Source organism: Dipteris shenzhenensis, chromosome 30 (genome assembly GCF_047967505.1).
Source record: "Dipteris shenzhenensis isolate YYH24624 ecotype China chromosome 30, Dip_SZ_1.0, whole genome shotgun sequence".
Lineage (NCBI taxonomy): Eukaryota > Viridiplantae > Streptophyta > Polypodiopsida > Gleicheniales > Dipteridaceae > Dipteris > Dipteris shenzhenensis.
Genome location: NC_141625.1, coordinates 29,188,833 through 29,206,508, shown reverse-complemented (window position 1 = coordinate 29,206,508; position 17,676 = coordinate 29,188,833). Strand labels below are relative to the sequence as shown.

At 42.1% G+C, this 17,676-nt stretch overlaps 1 protein-coding gene across 3 annotated transcripts in view; it reads right to left on the bottom strand.

Moving 5' to 3' along the window:
- The window catches only part of UBP26 (ubiquitin-specific protease 26), a 56,739-nt gene extending 47,263 nt beyond the window's left edge, over positions 1 to 9,476 (bottom strand). For all 3 annotated transcript variants that reach the window (XR_015543924.1, XM_087401300.1, XM_087401301.1), the window contains exons 1-5: positions 7,970 to 9,476; positions 7,283 to 7,879; positions 5,634 to 5,889; positions 4,539 to 5,320; positions 3,955 to 4,063 (exon numbers count right to left, since the gene is read on the bottom strand). Coding sequence is in view for 2 of the 3 variants with exons in the window: in XM_087401300.1 (XP_087257426.1) it covers positions 3,955 to 4,063; positions 4,539 to 5,320; positions 5,634 to 5,889; positions 7,283 to 7,879; positions 7,970 to 8,058 (1,833 nt within the window). In the remaining variant the exon portion in view is untranslated. The remainder of the gene's footprint in view (positions 1 to 3,954; positions 4,064 to 4,538; positions 5,321 to 5,633; positions 5,890 to 7,282; positions 7,880 to 7,969) is intronic.
- Between the last annotated feature and the right edge of the window lie 8,200 nt (positions 9,477 to 17,676).

Genomic DNA, 17,676 nt, shown 5'->3' with positions numbered 1-17,676 from the left:
AGGCTGGGCCCTTGCCTAGATTGGAGGGCCAAAAGCCCTAGAAGTGTGGGCCAAAGGGCCCTAGTTTTGGAGCCCTTAAAGGGCTGGTTTTGGGGCAGACTGGTCAGCCCAAACAGACCAGCCAGTCGGCTTCAAGGGGCCCTTGGGGGCCTATAAAAGCAGAGGCCACAGGCCTCATTTCACATCCAGCAGTGCAGCTTCCAGCAGAGCAGAAAGGAGCAGCAGAGCACAACCCTTGGGGCCTACTTCCAGAAGCTGAAGGAGTACCAGTGTTGCTGCAGACTTAGCTCAAGTGTGAGGCTGAGACTTTGGCTGTCTTCTAGGGCAGCAAGGAGCTGAGGTCAAAGGATGGAGAGTCCACATAAGCTCGAGGTGGAGCACGCGGGCTCGAGTCTAGAGATAGCCAGCAGACAGGAGAAGGACCTTGTGGTAAGATCAGAGGACCACACCATTGGTGGGACTCTGGATCTATCTCTCTTGTATTGTGTCCATAGTTTTGGATGGAAATATATATTTTGGTGGTTTCTCCATCTGGCCGGTTCATTGTCTATTGATGAGTCTGCACATCTATCGAATGCACATAAGTAAAGAAGTTTGTGATTCCACACCCACACTACACTGTGTGAGCTCCTGGGCATTCAATATACGGACAGGTCTGTTGTTAAAACAGCCCTTCAGCCTAAGAGTTTGTGCACCTTTAGAGCCCATTAAAGCCTCTGGAGAAATATTCTATAAAACTGATTCAGGATGACGACTCATCATCTACACAAAAAATCCCCTGTGGATTTCCATCAGTAATTTCTAGATTCCATTGCTGGCAAGTTCTTTGGCTCTTTGAATGGCAGTTACCATTTGACATCGAGTCCCCCCAAGCAAAACCATTTGGGTCAAAGGAAAAACAAGTCAATTTTATGGAGCTTGAGTACTTCATTGCCATCTTTTCTTCATTCACAGAATCATAAAACTCTGAGTCTGCCACTAGTTCATCAGAAACTGTCTCATCATCAATCTCTTCTTTGCCCCGGATTTGGCCTTGCATACACTTCTATGATCCGGAGTCTACTTTTGTCCACACAAAAAACATTGATCTCCTTTTTTCTCTCCTCGATAAGAGCTTGAGAGAGTTGGTTAACCACCTTTTCTTTTTAATCCATCATGTCATCCTTTCGAAAAGGCCTGAATGAGGCCTATGCATCCTCAGCCTTGTAGGTCGTGGTATGCCTCAAATTACTGCCATATACAGTTGGATAGAAGGGGTTGTTGAAAAAATAACTGGCAATGGTTGTCATCTGAATTGTTGATCTTGGTTGAAGACTTAGTACCAAAAATGACCACTACCAATGTTCTTCTCCTTCATGTTGTACTTAGGCTCATACAGGTCAACCGATTGCATGGCCTCCTTGAGAGTGCTTGGCCTCTGAGCTGAAACATCTTAAGGCTAGAGTGTAGACCAAGAGTAAATTTGATCATCCGACTGTAGTCATCAATACCATGGATGAAAAGAGATAATTTTCAGAACTGCCTAACATAATTTTCACTGTTCCTTGTGTCAAGTCATACCATTTGCAAATGTACTCATCCAGGGCAAAAAGAGATAGAAATATAAATCATCCCACGTATCAACTACTGTACTTTCCCATTGTAGATGCATCCACCATGTATCAATAAAGTCTTCAAAATGAAGCAAAGCAAATCGGATTTTCACTTTATCCCCTTTTAGATACAATGAGAAAAAATCCTCCATCTACTTATTCATTCCTCCAACTCCCTGAGCGAACCAGACTCCCCTTTAAATTTGGAAAGAATGACTTATCTTTAACATCGTTGCCCTGATGTGAGTCTTCCTGTCTAAGGATCTCGCAGTTTGTACAAGTGAGAGCCGACCTAAAATTTATACTCATTAAACCTCTAACATATATAGCCTCAAAATTTCAGAACTGTTACTTTTGAGAGCTGTAACCTGTGGATGGACATTTGCTTTATGAGCTGAATCCCCACAAATATGATGAACCTTCCTGGTGGATGCCATGAAACCCTCAGGTTCAGCTCTATGTATTGGTTCCTTAAATCCCCTTGAAAAGTACCCTTAAGGGGTCTCTCCCCTTCATGTATTTGACTTTTCTTAGAATAATCAAACCCTTTACTCATAGTCATCAGAGATTTTGCAACCTGAGATCCTTTCTCTAATTATGAAGCTCAATTTTAACTGTTGAATAATTAAAAACTTTGAGCATAGGATCCAAACTATTCCTAATTGATTGCTCTTGACATGATTTGCTTTGATATTCACTGATAGCCTCAATACAGAATTATTAGCCTCATGCATTCCCCTTTGATTAGAACCTTCAACTTGCTCCTCTGCCATTGATCTGGTTCAATTATCTCCTGTTTTCTGAAATGGTTTCTTGATTTCTTGTTCGGCATTATATCTTCTGTTTTTAGAAATCGTGTCAACCCTGATCCAACTGAAATAAAACTTGGTACACTCCTTGAAGATGCTTGAGCGACACACTTTAAAATTTTGTTAGCTTTGAAATTTCGACCAGGTGTTAGGCTGACACATAGCATCTCATGACTGGATTAACTTCCCAATACAGAAATTTGCAGACAGGTAGAATTTCCACTACCTTAGGGTCTGATACCAAATAAATGTTGAGATTCAGCATCTCCAGGCGTGGCCAGCCGACCAGCCCCCATGCAGCAAGGGGGGCCAGAGGGGGTAGGCTGGCCGACCAGCTGGTCGGCCCAGTTGGCCTGACCGACCAGGCTGGTCGGTCCAGCCAAACTGGCCGACTTCCCCCCCTTGGCCTGCCCTATAAAAGGGTCTCCTTCCCTTCATTTCCTCCATCACTTCTTGCAGCTCCTCAAGGCTCCAGCATACAGCCTGCTCCTGACCATCCCCTCAGAGCCCCCTCTCAGCTGCTCAGTTGGCTGCCCACACTCCCGCAGCAGATCTTGCCTCTTCAGGGCTCTTGCCTCCCCGCTCCAGGCCTCTACAGTTCCCTTGTTCCAAGGTTCCTGCCTCTTCACCCAGGCTCCTTCAGCCTCCTCTTCTCTAGGCTCTTGCCTCCTCAGTTCAGGCTCCTCTAGCCTCTTCACTCCAGGCCCCTGCCTCTTCGTTTCAGGCTTCTCTGCTTCAGTTCAGCCTCTCCTGCAGCTCCTGTTTTCTATCTTATTCAAGATATCTTGTATCTCAGTTGCTGCCCTGGTTTAAGGGCTGATTTACAGCAGATCAGTGGTGGTACATTTTGTTATCTCTAGTGTTCTCTGTGTGGCTCTATAATTTCAGTTTAATAATAAAGTCCTAAATCTGGCTTGGTGAAGACTAGTTTAGCAGGAGCTTTGGCTAGGCAATCCCAGAAGTGGACTAGGAATACCGAATGCAAACCAACTAGTGCAAGACAGTTAATTAAATAGACCTTTTGACATGGGAAAGGAATGAGTCATGGGCTGGACTCACAACCGTAGCATGTGATGGGCCGCACATGGACAGAATAGGAAACTCCTTGTTGAGTTTTAGGCTGTACCAAAATCCAGACTCATTAAAGCGTGCATGTACAAATGTGACAGCAAGGCCCTTATAGTGTTAAGGCTGGCTGTTGAATTCACATTCTTGTATTTGGGATTGATCCCAATGTGCCACATGGCATTCCCAACAAAGCTTAATCTGAAAGACCTAAAGAACTCCACCAGAACATACCAGATTTTAGACTGTGAGTAGTCACCCTTGACCTACTCAACAAGTCCTATCCCAAGGACACTAAATAACTACCCTTTGTTACATACCTTCCCATCCCAAACTTCGGGGAGGGAAAACTTGATGGATCCAACTACGCCCTTGGAAGATCTAGGTCAAGAATCTCAAGGTGGCAAATGGGTCCTTTAGAAAAACCTCAAGCAAAAGGGATAAGAGCGAAAACTACACGTGACGAGTGTACACAAGCATCGAAATACCTTGGCTTGTAATTTGGCCCATGCTCCTTCTGAGATACACTTCATTACACTAACTTTTGTCGGAGGTACTTTCCCATGTTCACATAGTAACTGCCTGTTGTCAATAACACTGCAGACAACAAAGAAAGCCATAAATACAGCATACCTAGACATCTACCGCAAAAAAATGAGGCTGCCCTTTTAGCCACCATTAGAAATTAATGAATCTAACATTAGAAAGCATCTTTGTGGTCTAGCAATTAATATATTCAGTTTGCAAAGGGGAATTTAAGTGTGACTGTACTTATGACCTTGCACTGTATATCCAAGAAACACTACTTCATTGTCACAATAGATTCCATTGCGATACTTTGTATAAAAGCCCTAATTGTAATTTACTTTATAAATAGCCCTACTAAGACGAAACCGTTTTTACTATGAAGTTGGTCAGTGTTCTATGATCACACTGAAATGATGAGATGCATGGGAAGATCTCTGTACAGGAAGATCATGCCCTGCCTACTTTGTCGACTGAGAAATTTGCGAGCCATTCATAATCTTCATTAGCCATTATAGTCAAGAAAGGTGAGTGCAAATTTTCTTACGGAGGCATTAGATCATCGGCCCATGTACGAAGCCAGCTGCTAGAAATCCAGAAAAATTTGTTGCCTTGCCTTTCTAGAGGCGCCTCCCCTAGAATAGCCCTTACTTCATTTCTCCGATCTGCTAGGCTCAACAGCTCTTTCTCCATTTTCAGTTTATATTCCCTGCATTTTTCTAGTAATTCTGTGTTGCGTTCATCGATCTCATAGCGTAAATAATCCGGTAGTAAAAGGTCTTTCTGCACTTCATCAGCAAGAACATTTGTTTTCTCAACCTTATTCATTTGTCCTAAGGCAAGATTAGATATGGCACAAGTCACAGGCTGTCCTTTGAGATTGTAGATAAGCATATATGCATCTGCTGATGTTAAACAATTATCTTTGTCTCGTGCTTCATTGTGTACTTTCATGTCTGCTGCCTGCACAGCATGTCCATCATTGGATAATTCTCGACAGATATGAGACTTTCCAGGTTTCAGCTGCGTTTCTTTGGAACTCACTTCCCTTTTCGATGTTGTACAAACCTCCCCAAAAGGATGGGAGCCTAAGCTCGTTACCAATTCATCATCAAATTCCCACCATTGCCCTGTGCAATCATCCTTAATATTTGCAACATAATGCCCACTGTTTGCTGTGCTTCCCTTGTGAATCAAAATTGCAGATAGATCATACAAAAGGGGGTTGTTGGTCTGCATCTCATTCATTCCATCAAAACTCAATCGCATGCTCATATCAAGGCTTAGAGGAAAGTTGAATTTGGAGGTAACTTTTTTCTTCGTTGACGTCTGTTGAAAACAACACAATATCTTTTGTCAAACCATACTCATCAGATCACAAATCAAAGTGCAAGAGCATACAAGCATATTATTGCTCAGTCTGATGTTGAACAACCTCATCATCAAATACCATTAATTTTTAAACAATTCCAAGTTGGACACGTAGCTTCATGTGAGCAATACTTTGTCAGAAAAAAAGCCTCATCGAGGGTAGAGACATGTCAGAAAATCTAAGCCCAAAAATATCAAGGCCTCTATAAATCAAAAAAATGCATTTCAAGACGTAAGAAATTGTATTCATTTATAGGTTATGGTCAACAACCTTAGCATCAAATACGAATCGCTTAAGTTGGAAATTCAAGATTGGTGGAAGCGACCGCAACTTGCTGCAGTGAGTTGCATCAACTCTTGTGTTGCAAGACTCACAGAAAAACTGATTTTCCCCCAACAGCTGTTCCTCACTGAGGTAGTCATCAAGACTCTCCTCCAAGCTTGTCATTCCCTTTACATTCAGTTCTAGTTCATAAAAATCCACGAGTTGTTTTGATGCATCTGATTCTTGGCCACATTTTGAACACCTTCAAAATTACCAAAACAATAGAGGGTTAACTGCCATACAAAAGTCAAAAAAACTGGACTCTTGCCAGACAGCATGTAAGAGAGGAGGAGATCAGGGTCAATTGCAGTACCAAAAAAATACCCATGACAAGCTCAAGTTCATTCCCAAATATACATACACAACAAAATCACGTGTGATGGTGTATTTCAAGACACTTTGTAAGATCCAATTCAAGCCCTTAATCTCATCAGCGTTCAGAAGTTAGGAGCAGCTAAGCTCCTGTACTCCTGTAGGTGGATATATCTAGATGAATCCAGGAGCATGCCCAAAACACAACACACAGTGCAGTTTCAATCTCATGATAGTCACTCATAAGGTTGAAGACTTCCAAGCTGACCCTTGAAATCCCATGCAAAGAAATAGCTTACAACACAATGCCTGTACTCGACTAGCTATTTAATGCATAAAGAGAAACCATCCAGATTTTTTGCAAGAAAGAAGAAGAGGAAATCAAGCCCTTGTCTGAGAAGCTAAGAAGAATCTAATCAGAGATGCACACTCGATCTCCAATCCCTCGTCTGAGGAGCTCAGATGACTCTTATCAAGGATACTACAAAAGGCTTAGTCCAATTAACTCTATGACGCTTAAAAACAGTCATCAGCAGAGACATACTTGCTGAGCCAAGACGGTGATTCACAGGAATATAATTGCGAACCAACTGATCCAGAAAAGTCCACAAATATAGCAGGTAGAGATTCCACGATTCACTACATCTCCTTTAAAAATTAGTGCTCTTAATAAAGCATGCAGTACAAAAGACCAAACGAGAAGGCTTTAGTATTATTCTTATGAAAAATAACCTCCCCAGACTGAAAGACCACATGGCTTCCATAATCTACCAGTTAAAAGTAGCAGGCAGAGCATAAGAAACTATCAACAGACATTTGCATAGTTTACCCAAGAGATAGCATAGCAACTATCGCATCTGCAAACACTATACGCTTACAGTCAGTAAACACCCCTAGACTATCACAGCAAAAGATGTTTCCGTTGAATGACAATCATGTCCCATAACAACAAAACTTCACAGGACTCAAGCAGGAATCAAGCAGCCAAAACTTCACATACACATGGCTTCAGAGTTTAGAGATCCAGATATATCTTGAAAATAGGGAGAGCATAAAAACTACCAGCACTATACAAGACAAATCACAATAGCATCTGCAAGCCCATTCAAAAGACATTCAACGGTATCCTTATACGTTCGGTAACAGCACTAACCCATAACAAGAAAAGAAGACTCTTCCTTTGCATAAAGAAACGTCATCTCACGCAAAAGATATTCCTTCCTCAAGAGCCACACACGACAAACCATGCAGCATTGTCTCAAGCACCAAAGACCTGGTGAAACCTGGTGACGTGGGACAGTGTTCCTCGGAAAACATCTCGTACAACACTCCTTGCTTGAGGATTCTTGGATAGTCCCAATAATCCTTCCAACGAAGTCAACAGCAGCTTCAGAAATTCTTGGCCATCTTGCTGAATAGAATTGTTTAACTCCAGCACATCGGCCAAAGGAGCTGAATCGACAGCTTTCCTCTTTCCAGAGTGCAGCTGACCGAAAAGGAGTGCCAGCTCTCGGAGAACATATTGCCTTTGAACCAAATCTGCTTCTGCTGCAAAAAAGCCCCTCATGAATGGTCTTATCCTGTACAGGCACTGCAGAACGCTATTTACATAGCAGGTAGCCCCAAGATTTGTCAAGCCGGAAGGGGATTGCAAATCGGGACGAAGTAATTCTGTCGGGTCAGGACCAAGTTCGGCCTGTATTTCCGAAGATTTCTGCCAGAGTCCATGCTTTCTGGAACCGCTGGGAGGAGGAATTAGTCCACAGAAACAGTTTGGGGAGTCCTTGGAATTCACACGACAACCTTGACAGGTTGGTCTACTGATGCGATACAGGTGGAAGATATCATCGGAGCTAACTCTGTTCTCCTGGTTTATTCGCCTGTCATGAAGAAAAAGCCATGTTTGGATTTCAGGTTTTCCGTGAATCTTAAAGGGAAGCACAAACGCTCAAAAATCTGGCGTGCCTTACCTGAGAACCAGTGATTGCGGATCCTCAGAAGAACCGGCGTTGCGTTGTTTCTTCGATTTGTGGCGAGTGCCACTCCCGCTCCCGCTCATGGCTGCTCTGCGAAACGCGACCTTCTGTACAATCTCCTCGACAAAGAGAGCCAGTTGAGAGGACTCAGCTATCCCTTGGGATGGCCATAGGAAAAGGAGTTATCGCGCGGGAAGACGAAGACTCGTACGCAGCGACGCATGTTTCCAGAATTGATGATGGCTACCGTAGAACGAACTTGGGAGCGATGATGCGTCGGAGGTGGTTCCGTACTAGCTGAGGCAGCCGGACGAACGATGGGAATCGCAGGACGCGAGAAACGATATATACGGCGATGGTTGTGGTCGATCGATCGATCGATTCAACGGAGGAATTGGAGAAGCTGCTGCTGCTGCTGCGATTTTTCTGCCGATGATCTTTAGAGTTTATTCAACGTCGGGGAGAAAGATTTCATCGACGGAAGTCGGCCAGCAAGATTTCACACGCCGGAAATGTTTTGCCAACGCCAAGACCTTGAATCTTATCAGAAAGCTCCAATCCGCCATAGCCGTAGAGCATCCCACAACAGCCACATCAACAATCTCTTCTTCTCCTTCGAAATCCTCTCCAACCTTATCAATCACCTTCACTCCCGAGCTTCAATCTGTCTTTCTGTCTCCTTTCGCAACACAATCCTCAATTCAAACTCCTCGGACAGCTTCAATCCGACATAGCCGTAGCATCATCATCATTATCATCATCATCATCCGACAGCCTAATCAATCTCTTCTCCCGCAAAATCCCCTCTTCTCCGTAAAAATCTCTCTGCAGCTTTCTAATCAATCTCTTCTTCCGCAAAAAATTCCCCTCTATTTCTCCCTCCAAATCTCTCACCTTCTAATCAATCTCTTCTTCCGCAAAATCCCCTCTCTTGCTCCTAATCAATCTCTTCTCCCTCGAAAAACTCTCTAATCAACCTCTTGTTCCGCAAAATCCCCTCTCCTGCTCCTTCCTAATCAATCTCTTCTCCCTCCAAAACCTCTCTGCAGCTTCTAATATTCAATCTCTTCTTCTAGCTTCCAATCTCCCTCTCAAAATCCCTCCTCGGCTCCAATCAATCTCTTCTCCCTCAAAATCCCTCTCTGCCTTCCAATCAATCTCCTCCCTCAAAAATCCCTCTCTAAGTTCTCAATCAAAAATCCCTTCTCCCTCAAAAATCCCTCTCTAAGTCCTCCCTCAAAAATCCCTATCTTCTCTCTTCTCTTCTCTTCTCTCTCTCTCTCTTTCGACCTACAAATCCTGCCGTTGTACTCAGTATCATCATAGGCTCATTCAATTCTCCCTGTAAGCTTAAACCCATAGTTGGTTAAATCTCCTCCCCTCTGTTTCCCACCCACAAATCCTTCCAAATCCTGCCGTAGCCAGAGCTTTCAATCAATCAATCAGCTCTCTCTCTCACCTCGAATCCATGAGATTTCAATCAGCTCCAATCCACCCAGCAAACAATTCACCCCCCAACAAAAATGGCACCACCTCTCTTTCAAACTCCCCTTTTGAAAAGAAGCCACACACTATTATAACATAACCATAACTATCACTATGGTTTGCAAGCTATTTTTTTTCCCCCAAAGTACATTCATGGTTTGAGAGCCTTTTGCTAATTAGGGCACTCACACACCGCCACATAAGAAAATGGGCAAGCGGTAGGTTGTGTGTGTGTGAACCATGTTTACTTTGGTAAGCCACCCCAATAGCAATGGGTGTGGCTTGGGCGAGGGGAGCTTGGCTACTCGCCCATACCCCTTGTTTTGTGTAAACACTCTCAGAGCACCAAAGAAGGGCAAGACTCCGGAAATTGGACCCCATAGTAGCAATTACCATGAGAGCTTTTTAGCCATTTCTTGCATTTTCACCGATGAATCGTTGGCTTTCAAACAAGCAAGTAGCCTGATTTTGAAGCAATGCCATTTCTAATGGGTTGGAACTGCACAAGGAAACCCTTTTAGCTTCATATCATTACAAAGTCCTCTCACCTCTCCTCCATTGTCAATTTTCTATCAAAAACCGCATATAAAAATAAGTACCTCCAAAAGTTTGAAAATACATGCTCAATTAATTAGTGCTCTTTGTAAGGAGGGGAAGAGACTAGATGGTATTAACCTCACCTTTTCAAGCTTGCTTTTTCAAAACAAACCACCTTCTTTTAGGAGTTTGCTTTTTTAAATCCCATGCCATACTCTCTCTCTCTCTCTCTCTCTCTCTCTCTCTCTCTCTCTCTCTCTCTCTCTCTCTCTGCACAAGATTACAAAAGAGGGTACATCATCGAGAGAAGCCATGTATTGTTGTTTTTTTAGCATCATGATGAATTTTGCTATTGTCTTTAAACCTCTAGAGAAGGAAGGACGAAATGGGAGTATCTCATTATCGTGTGGCTACAGTGGCTAGGATAGACCTTATGCAATGGCATCAAGGTAAAGGACGAGGTCTCAAAGGGCTTCTCAATTAACATTAAATTCAAAGGACTTCATGATGAGCTTTGATATTGTGTTTAAACAATCTTTCTAGAGAAGGAAGGACAAAATGGGAGTATCTTAATGTCTTAAGGCTACTATGGCTAGGATAGAGCATATGCAAAGTCAACAAGGTAAAGGAAGGGGTTCAAGAAAGGATGCCCACTTTCTCCCATGTTTTTTTAGCATTTGCATATACTGATCAATAACGGTAATAGCATATGCACAACAAGAAGGGAACTTGTAAACCCATGATTGGGTAGGTGAGCAACCAAGATACTTTTACCATATAGGATGATGTGGTACTCTCTAGCACTCTCGCAATGAAGCATAGAAAATTGTGCATGCATTTAGAGCATTTCCATTATTGTGAATGTAGACAAGACCAAGGCTATAAAGGCTCACAAGTGTGTCGAGCAAGGACGTTCCAATAAGAATAATGAAGTGGAGGCTAGAAGCTATGGATACTTTTTAAGTACCTCAAGTTGGAGGTTCCCTCTAATCATAGATGTGTAGGAAACTAAATAGAGATCAGTTAGTACTCTAATGCCTTTGAGAACACATGGAAGCTGAATGGCATGCGGTATTGGAGCAGTCTCTTGTGACACCTAGAATGAGCTAAGACAGATTCAAAAATGCAACTGGCTACTTTCTTGGGGATACGAGAAAGCATTTTCATTCTCCCTAATCTAAACTATGAATTTTCCTCTATAACTTCTTTATACATCCACAAGATGCAAAGCATGTCAATGGATAGGTTCCTTTGCTAAGTTGCAAGTTTTTGAAAAGTAGAAGATATTAAAGAATAAAGGCTTACATTTAAGCTGGATGGAGAAAAATGAGGCGCCAATTGTAATGGGCCATTGCAAGTTGCCCAACCTCCCATTCTAAGTGAGTTGAGGATGAATGAGTAGCTTTGATGCCTTTTGATACTTGATAAGGGCTTTGCTTTATTCCACAAAGTGAGAGCCAAGAAAAAGTGAAAAAGTATTGATGAGTGGAAAGCTACGAAGTCAAACCGAGTATGGGATACCTATAGAGGGTACCTCGTGGACAAGATTCAATGCATCTATGCCATTAGTTCCAACCTACTCATGTAAATAAGATTCATTACATTTTTAGCTCAAGTTCTCCTAGGGTTATAAATGATGAGACTTCAACTAACTTCGCAAACATCAATAGGAGGTCTTCGATGGCATAGCACACGAGGCTTGTTGTTTGGGTGGGAAAGAAACATAACTTGGTGTAAGAGTCCCCCCGATGGATTGTGTAAGATAGAGTTGGCTAAGCTTGCCAAGAAGTGCACAATTACCTTTCTTCACCCAAAAGCTTCCATTGCTCAATGTTGACTAGCTAGAGTCCGAGTTGCCTACAAATTTTATCACACTTAAATTTTGGGTAAGGTTTTTTCCTAGTGCATTGTGTTTTCAGGGTGTTTCAAAATATATTATATTGCACGCCCATGGTAGTTTCGCAATAGTTGTGCATCTATGTTCTACTTGGAATCCATCCTTTAGTATTGAAAGTTTCCCTATCATGAGCACCTTGTGTGGGTAGTGTCTCCTAGGCTACTTTCTTGGCTTGGAGGAGTCATGGAATATCTTGCATGCCCTCTTAGTTAATTGTGATATTAAAATTTGCAATTGGCTTCTTCAAATGGAACAAGTGTGTTTTGGCCCATTTCCTAATACACGTTATATTTGTAAGGAAACGTGCCACTTTGCTCATAGCTACCCAAATCAAGTTTGCAAAGATTTGCAGGAGAATGAGAACAATTAAAAATAGGAAATATCTAATGTAATCGGAACAAAGGAGAATGAAAACACTCTAGAATTGATGTTGATGTGTTTTTATACAATAAGACAAGAAACATTTATGAGAATCAAAGGTCATCCCTTGGCTTAGCAGATTGAGTCTATACTCTGAAGTAGCTAGAGCATTATCAATAAGATAGTGAAGGGGACATCCTGAGTGCAATAGAAATATCACAGTCTTTAGTTCAATCCTTTGCAGTACTACAAGGATTGAACCTCAAAAGAATCTTTAGGCTCATTTTCTACTTTGGGGGTCAAGCAGTAGAAGGTATTGCGAGACAGACAAAAATCATTTTGGTACTGACGCAGTTTTGTCAAATGGTGGACATGCCAAAGAGGGTGATGCTTGCTCATGACATATTGGAATCTAGGGTCATGATTGAGATTATTAAGCATCACCTTTATTAAGATTTTTATTTTTTTTTGGTGGGGGGGAAGGGGGCGAGGTAACAAAAACCCAAACTCACAAGTTGATGTCCTTCTTATAAACCATCTTTGAGAAGCTTTAAATTGAGCTAGCCCACTAGTTGGATCCAAATCATTAATGCTCACTATGGAACCAAGCTAGGGTAGACTTGCTTTTTTTTTTTGTACTTATTTCAGAGGGCATAATGTTGACTTCTCAATTGATTGTACAACAATACTTGCAGGATCCATGGTCTTTTCATCAACCCTAGTGATGGCTTGGCTATATATTAGAGTGAGTGTACTTTATGCTATTCGGTTAGTGTAAAATAGGTTAGTATTTAAGAAGGACCATGGAATACATTGTTCATCTATTCTTGAAGATATTGCTCATCAAGTGCAAGTTCAGTTTAGAGATGTAATCGGAGATGTTTTTTATGGTTTAGGTCAAGTCCTTTGTTTTCCATTTATTGCTCTTGTACTACTAACCTAGTGTTGTATGCACATTTTTATTAGCTAGCCTGCAAGATTGTATCATCAGTTTTTTTTTTGGGATGGCCACCATATTACTAAAATGATGAGGGTACCTAACACTTTTCTGACATTTTAAAAATAGAGGCATGAGTTGGCAAGAACCATTTCAAGCTTGGAAAGCAACTCAAAATGCAAAAAAAACCAAAGCAAAAAACAATCAAGGGAAAGGGCCTATTGTTAGGGTGGATGAAGAATACAATTTTTTTAGGCAAGATGTGAAGAACCTCCTAGAAACCTCCTCTTTGGAGCAAGATGCTATAAACATCCACTCATTCATTGACACTTAAAAGCAAACTCTCAAGCAAAACCACGGTGTCACATATACCAATAGTAGTAACTGCTCTCAAGGTGTCTTTCACAAGATGTCATATTTGCTACTTTTGAAATGTTTTTGTTTCTTTATATCCATTTGATCTATAATGGAGGTTAACAACATTATCATAATCATCATATTTGATTACTCCCTCTACAAGAGTTGGTGTTATTTAATTTATCTTTCCTGAATGGAGGTTGAACCAACAATATTGAATTTGAGGCAATTTATGATTATCCTTTCAACTACAAAGTTGCTTGTGAGACTAAGAAAAGTCGCAAGTAGATGCTCAAGCATCAGAATGAATAGCAAAATCCCATCAGGGGGAAATTTATATAGATTAAAACAAGGATTCAAACCAAGGATTAGATGTGAGCAATCAAATTTCCCAAAAAAATGACAATCACATAGATAACCACTGCCTAATAGACTTTACCATCCAAGCTCCTAACCTTGCACCAAGCTATGATCGCCTATAAGGTAAGGTAGGTGAGAGAACTAGTTGGGGGATGATATGCAGTGGAAGTAAACTCTCTCTCTCTCTCTCTCTCTCTCTCTCTCTCTCTCTCTCTCTCTCTCTCTCTCTTCCCCCCCCCTCAGGGGCCCTTGTGATTCTTTAGTGTGCATATGCATCACCTTGGGTGTACATACACCTGAAGGCATTTTAAATTATGAAAGATCTTCCCATTTTTATTTTAAGACATGGGTTTGGGATTTCCACCTACATACCTTATGGACTATGTTGTATGCTGTAAAACTTGACTTATAATCTTCTCTCACATACAATAGGGATTATTCATGGCTACAGGATTGGGATCATGTGCCCACATTAATGGTGCACTATACAAAGCTCCAAGGGCTAGGGGAGTAAGTACATGTTTTATGTAATGATACATCCTTCAGGACACCGTGGACGCTGTGAGCAAATACCCTTGATTTATTTGGATATTAAGAGAAGGTAAGGAGGTGGGTTTGGACCACCTTGGCACCCTCTCATACTAATAAGGGATAGTGATACAACCATTATAAAATCACATGCACTATGACCTACACCTCTATATGTGATAAGTGGTAAGATGAGACTTATGGGACCACAAGTACGAGTGATTATTGAGGATCCTTGTGATCCTTTTGGGCTTGCCAACAAGGTGATAACCCATGACAATTAATTAAGCTTTCCTATTGAAAGGGGATTATGAAATTTTACAATGGAACTCCTCCATAAACATAATCTCTTGTTTTAATTATAGGGACTAATATCCACATTTTTTAGTACTGGTGAAGATGGGATCGAAATACCCAACTAGGATTTGATTGATTTATTGGCATGAGGACTTCCTCATTAGTTGAAGAGATGGTTAATGCTCTGCCTTATTGAGTAGTTAAATGTGGTAATGTAGGAAAATTATTTACTTGCACTTAGGTCTGCCTTTGTGGAGATGATATGGAATCCATGAAGCATACAATGTGACATATCTGGCATAATTCGAGGCTTTGAGACCCCTGAAAAAAGATAGGAGGAATCCATAAGGGATGGTATTGCTAGCCCTCCTTTTCTATCGGCTAGTTTCATTATAAATGGAAATTACACATATCGGATACACTTCTAATTTTCCACAGGATGATGAAATGATGCAGCTAGCCAAGCCCAAAGAACTGCATCCATGAGTCTATACTCCTGAAAGCATCCAAGCTACCATCAATGGATGTAGACCTATGGTTGCGCTTCAATGCTCCAAGCTTAAATTTACTTAGCTACCTATCAATCCACAACCTACCACCCCCTCAAAATCATTGTTTTGTTTAACAGGGTGCTACAAGCTCTCCAGGACTCGTAAGAGTCCTTGATTAGCAATTTTGATACAATTCATGTAGCACATCCCAAAATTGTAACTGAGGAGGATGGTAGGTATTTTCGAAGCCACTACCCAACCCACTGACATTCCTAGTCCCAATTCCACCAACCCCACAATCCCTCCTCAACGACCTGCCAATCTCATCCCGCATCCCCCTTCCCTACACAAACAATCCTGAGTAGTACTCCCATGCATCCAATGCTAGCATTGCACAGGTGAGACCTCTTGGTCCATGTTCTCCAATGCACTTGTTAACTTGACGAAGCTCTCAATATCTTGTTGGTAGCTGGCTATTCTACTTGACAGACCCATGGACTTTTCCACCACAGGACAGGCAGAGGAGGAACCCATGCCAAATCTTAATGATGATCTTCCCCCGGCTCCTCCCTCGTCCCCACCAAAAGATGTACCTGAAGGCCTGACCTCTTATCATTCCAAGAGTTACTCGCCAACAACACTCTAATGCAATATTGGAAGGCTCAGCTCGAAAACTCCTACCTTCATTTGTATGAGATTAATCCTTCAATGGCTAGAGGCAGGCCAACCCCAAGTGCACACACGGTGGCTATACCTTAGCTCTTGATGTGCCCGTCCCCATCAACGACGTAGACGTAGGTCTGCAACCTCACTAGCACATTCCATTTTTGAAGGAGCAATTTTGGAGTCGTTTCTGTAGCACACCCCTTAAGAGGCGCATCCATACAACGACAGTGCCCTAGGCTCAATTCAAAGAGCTACAAAAGGAGGATCCCAATATTATATACATTTTTCCTAAGTATAAATTCCCCAAGGAGATGACTCAGGAAGGACTTTGCTTTCGCCTGCAGTCATTCATGACACCTATGCCTTGGTACCTGACCCTACGATGGTAGCCATAGTACACTTCAACTGCCTTATCCTTGTGCTACTTTGAGATCTCCCCGCCCACAATCATCTAATCGATGACAAACTTCACAATCTCACCAATTAGGTTGTCTTCGACCCTGACATCGGCCCCTCCCAGCAGTTCCAAGACCTATGCTTGTACCTTCGCATTTGCAATGTACATGGCCATCACATTCGGATGTTCGAAGACATGCATGCCACCCATTTCTAGAAGTACTAGTCTTATTTCACAACAAGGATCGCCCCACGGAAACTGGACCACTATGCCATGCACCAAATGGTCCTCTCCACTCACTTACTACAATGCGGTTCGAGGATGGCTTAGCAATAGAAAGGGGGGTATGTTAACAGCCATTGAGCATGTTAATGAATCTAGCCCATCGAAACCACACGGGTTTTGAGCCACAAATGTCATTTTGAAGTAGTCTCCGGGATCACCCAAATTGGCAAGGATAACACAAGAGCCATTTGGAGACAAAGGAAAGGTTGAGAGAATTAGTATATGCCTTGGCGCCATATGGGCCCAAGTGGTTGTAAGAGAGAGAGAGAGTGGTACAAGGAATAGGGTGGCCCTCCCTTCAAAAGGTGACTTGTATAAAAGGCCAAATGTTTGACTTTGGTCTTCATTGTGTAGTTGCAACATTTTGAATACAAGCTCTCATTCTCTCAACTCTTTGTTCATGGGCTCTATGTAAATCTCTGCTACTGCGACTGTCTACTCCAATGCCCTCATTGGCTGTGTACTCTCGAGCTTGCAACCCTGTTCTACCCCTCTTCATTACATTATTCTACCCCTTCTTTACACTGTCTCCCTCTTTGTACTCGCTCCTCTACAACTCTATCTGCTCGCTCCTCTCTGTGTGCTCCTCTGCAACTCCTCTCTTTGCTCGCTCCTCTCTATGTGCTCCTCTATATCATCCCCCCACCCCTATGGCCGTGGCTGATGACAAGCTCCTGATATGTTTCTATCATCTCAAAGTTCTATTTGCTGGATCTGATATGCGCTTAGTTTGCCCCAACTTCCTATCGCCCAATGATACTTTTTCTTTTACACCATCTCTTTGGTGCCATTATTCAATTTTTTTGCATGCTGGCTCGCTTCCTTATAGAGACCCTTTCTTCTTCATACCCATTCATCCTGGCTCAGTTATTATTTTTTCTTGTTCTCAGTTATTATTCTTCTTCATACCCATTCATCCTAGCTCAGTTATTATTCTTTCATGTTCTTAGTCCACCTTGGTGATCTTTGTACCTTTTGGTGGGTGTATACGTTCTTGCATGTAGCTGGCCGTTTCTTACTTACACAAGCTTGTCCTAGTACTAGTAATTGTTGTAATGTCGCATTGTTGGAGTTTTCTATGTGCATCAGTCCATTTGTAGGATG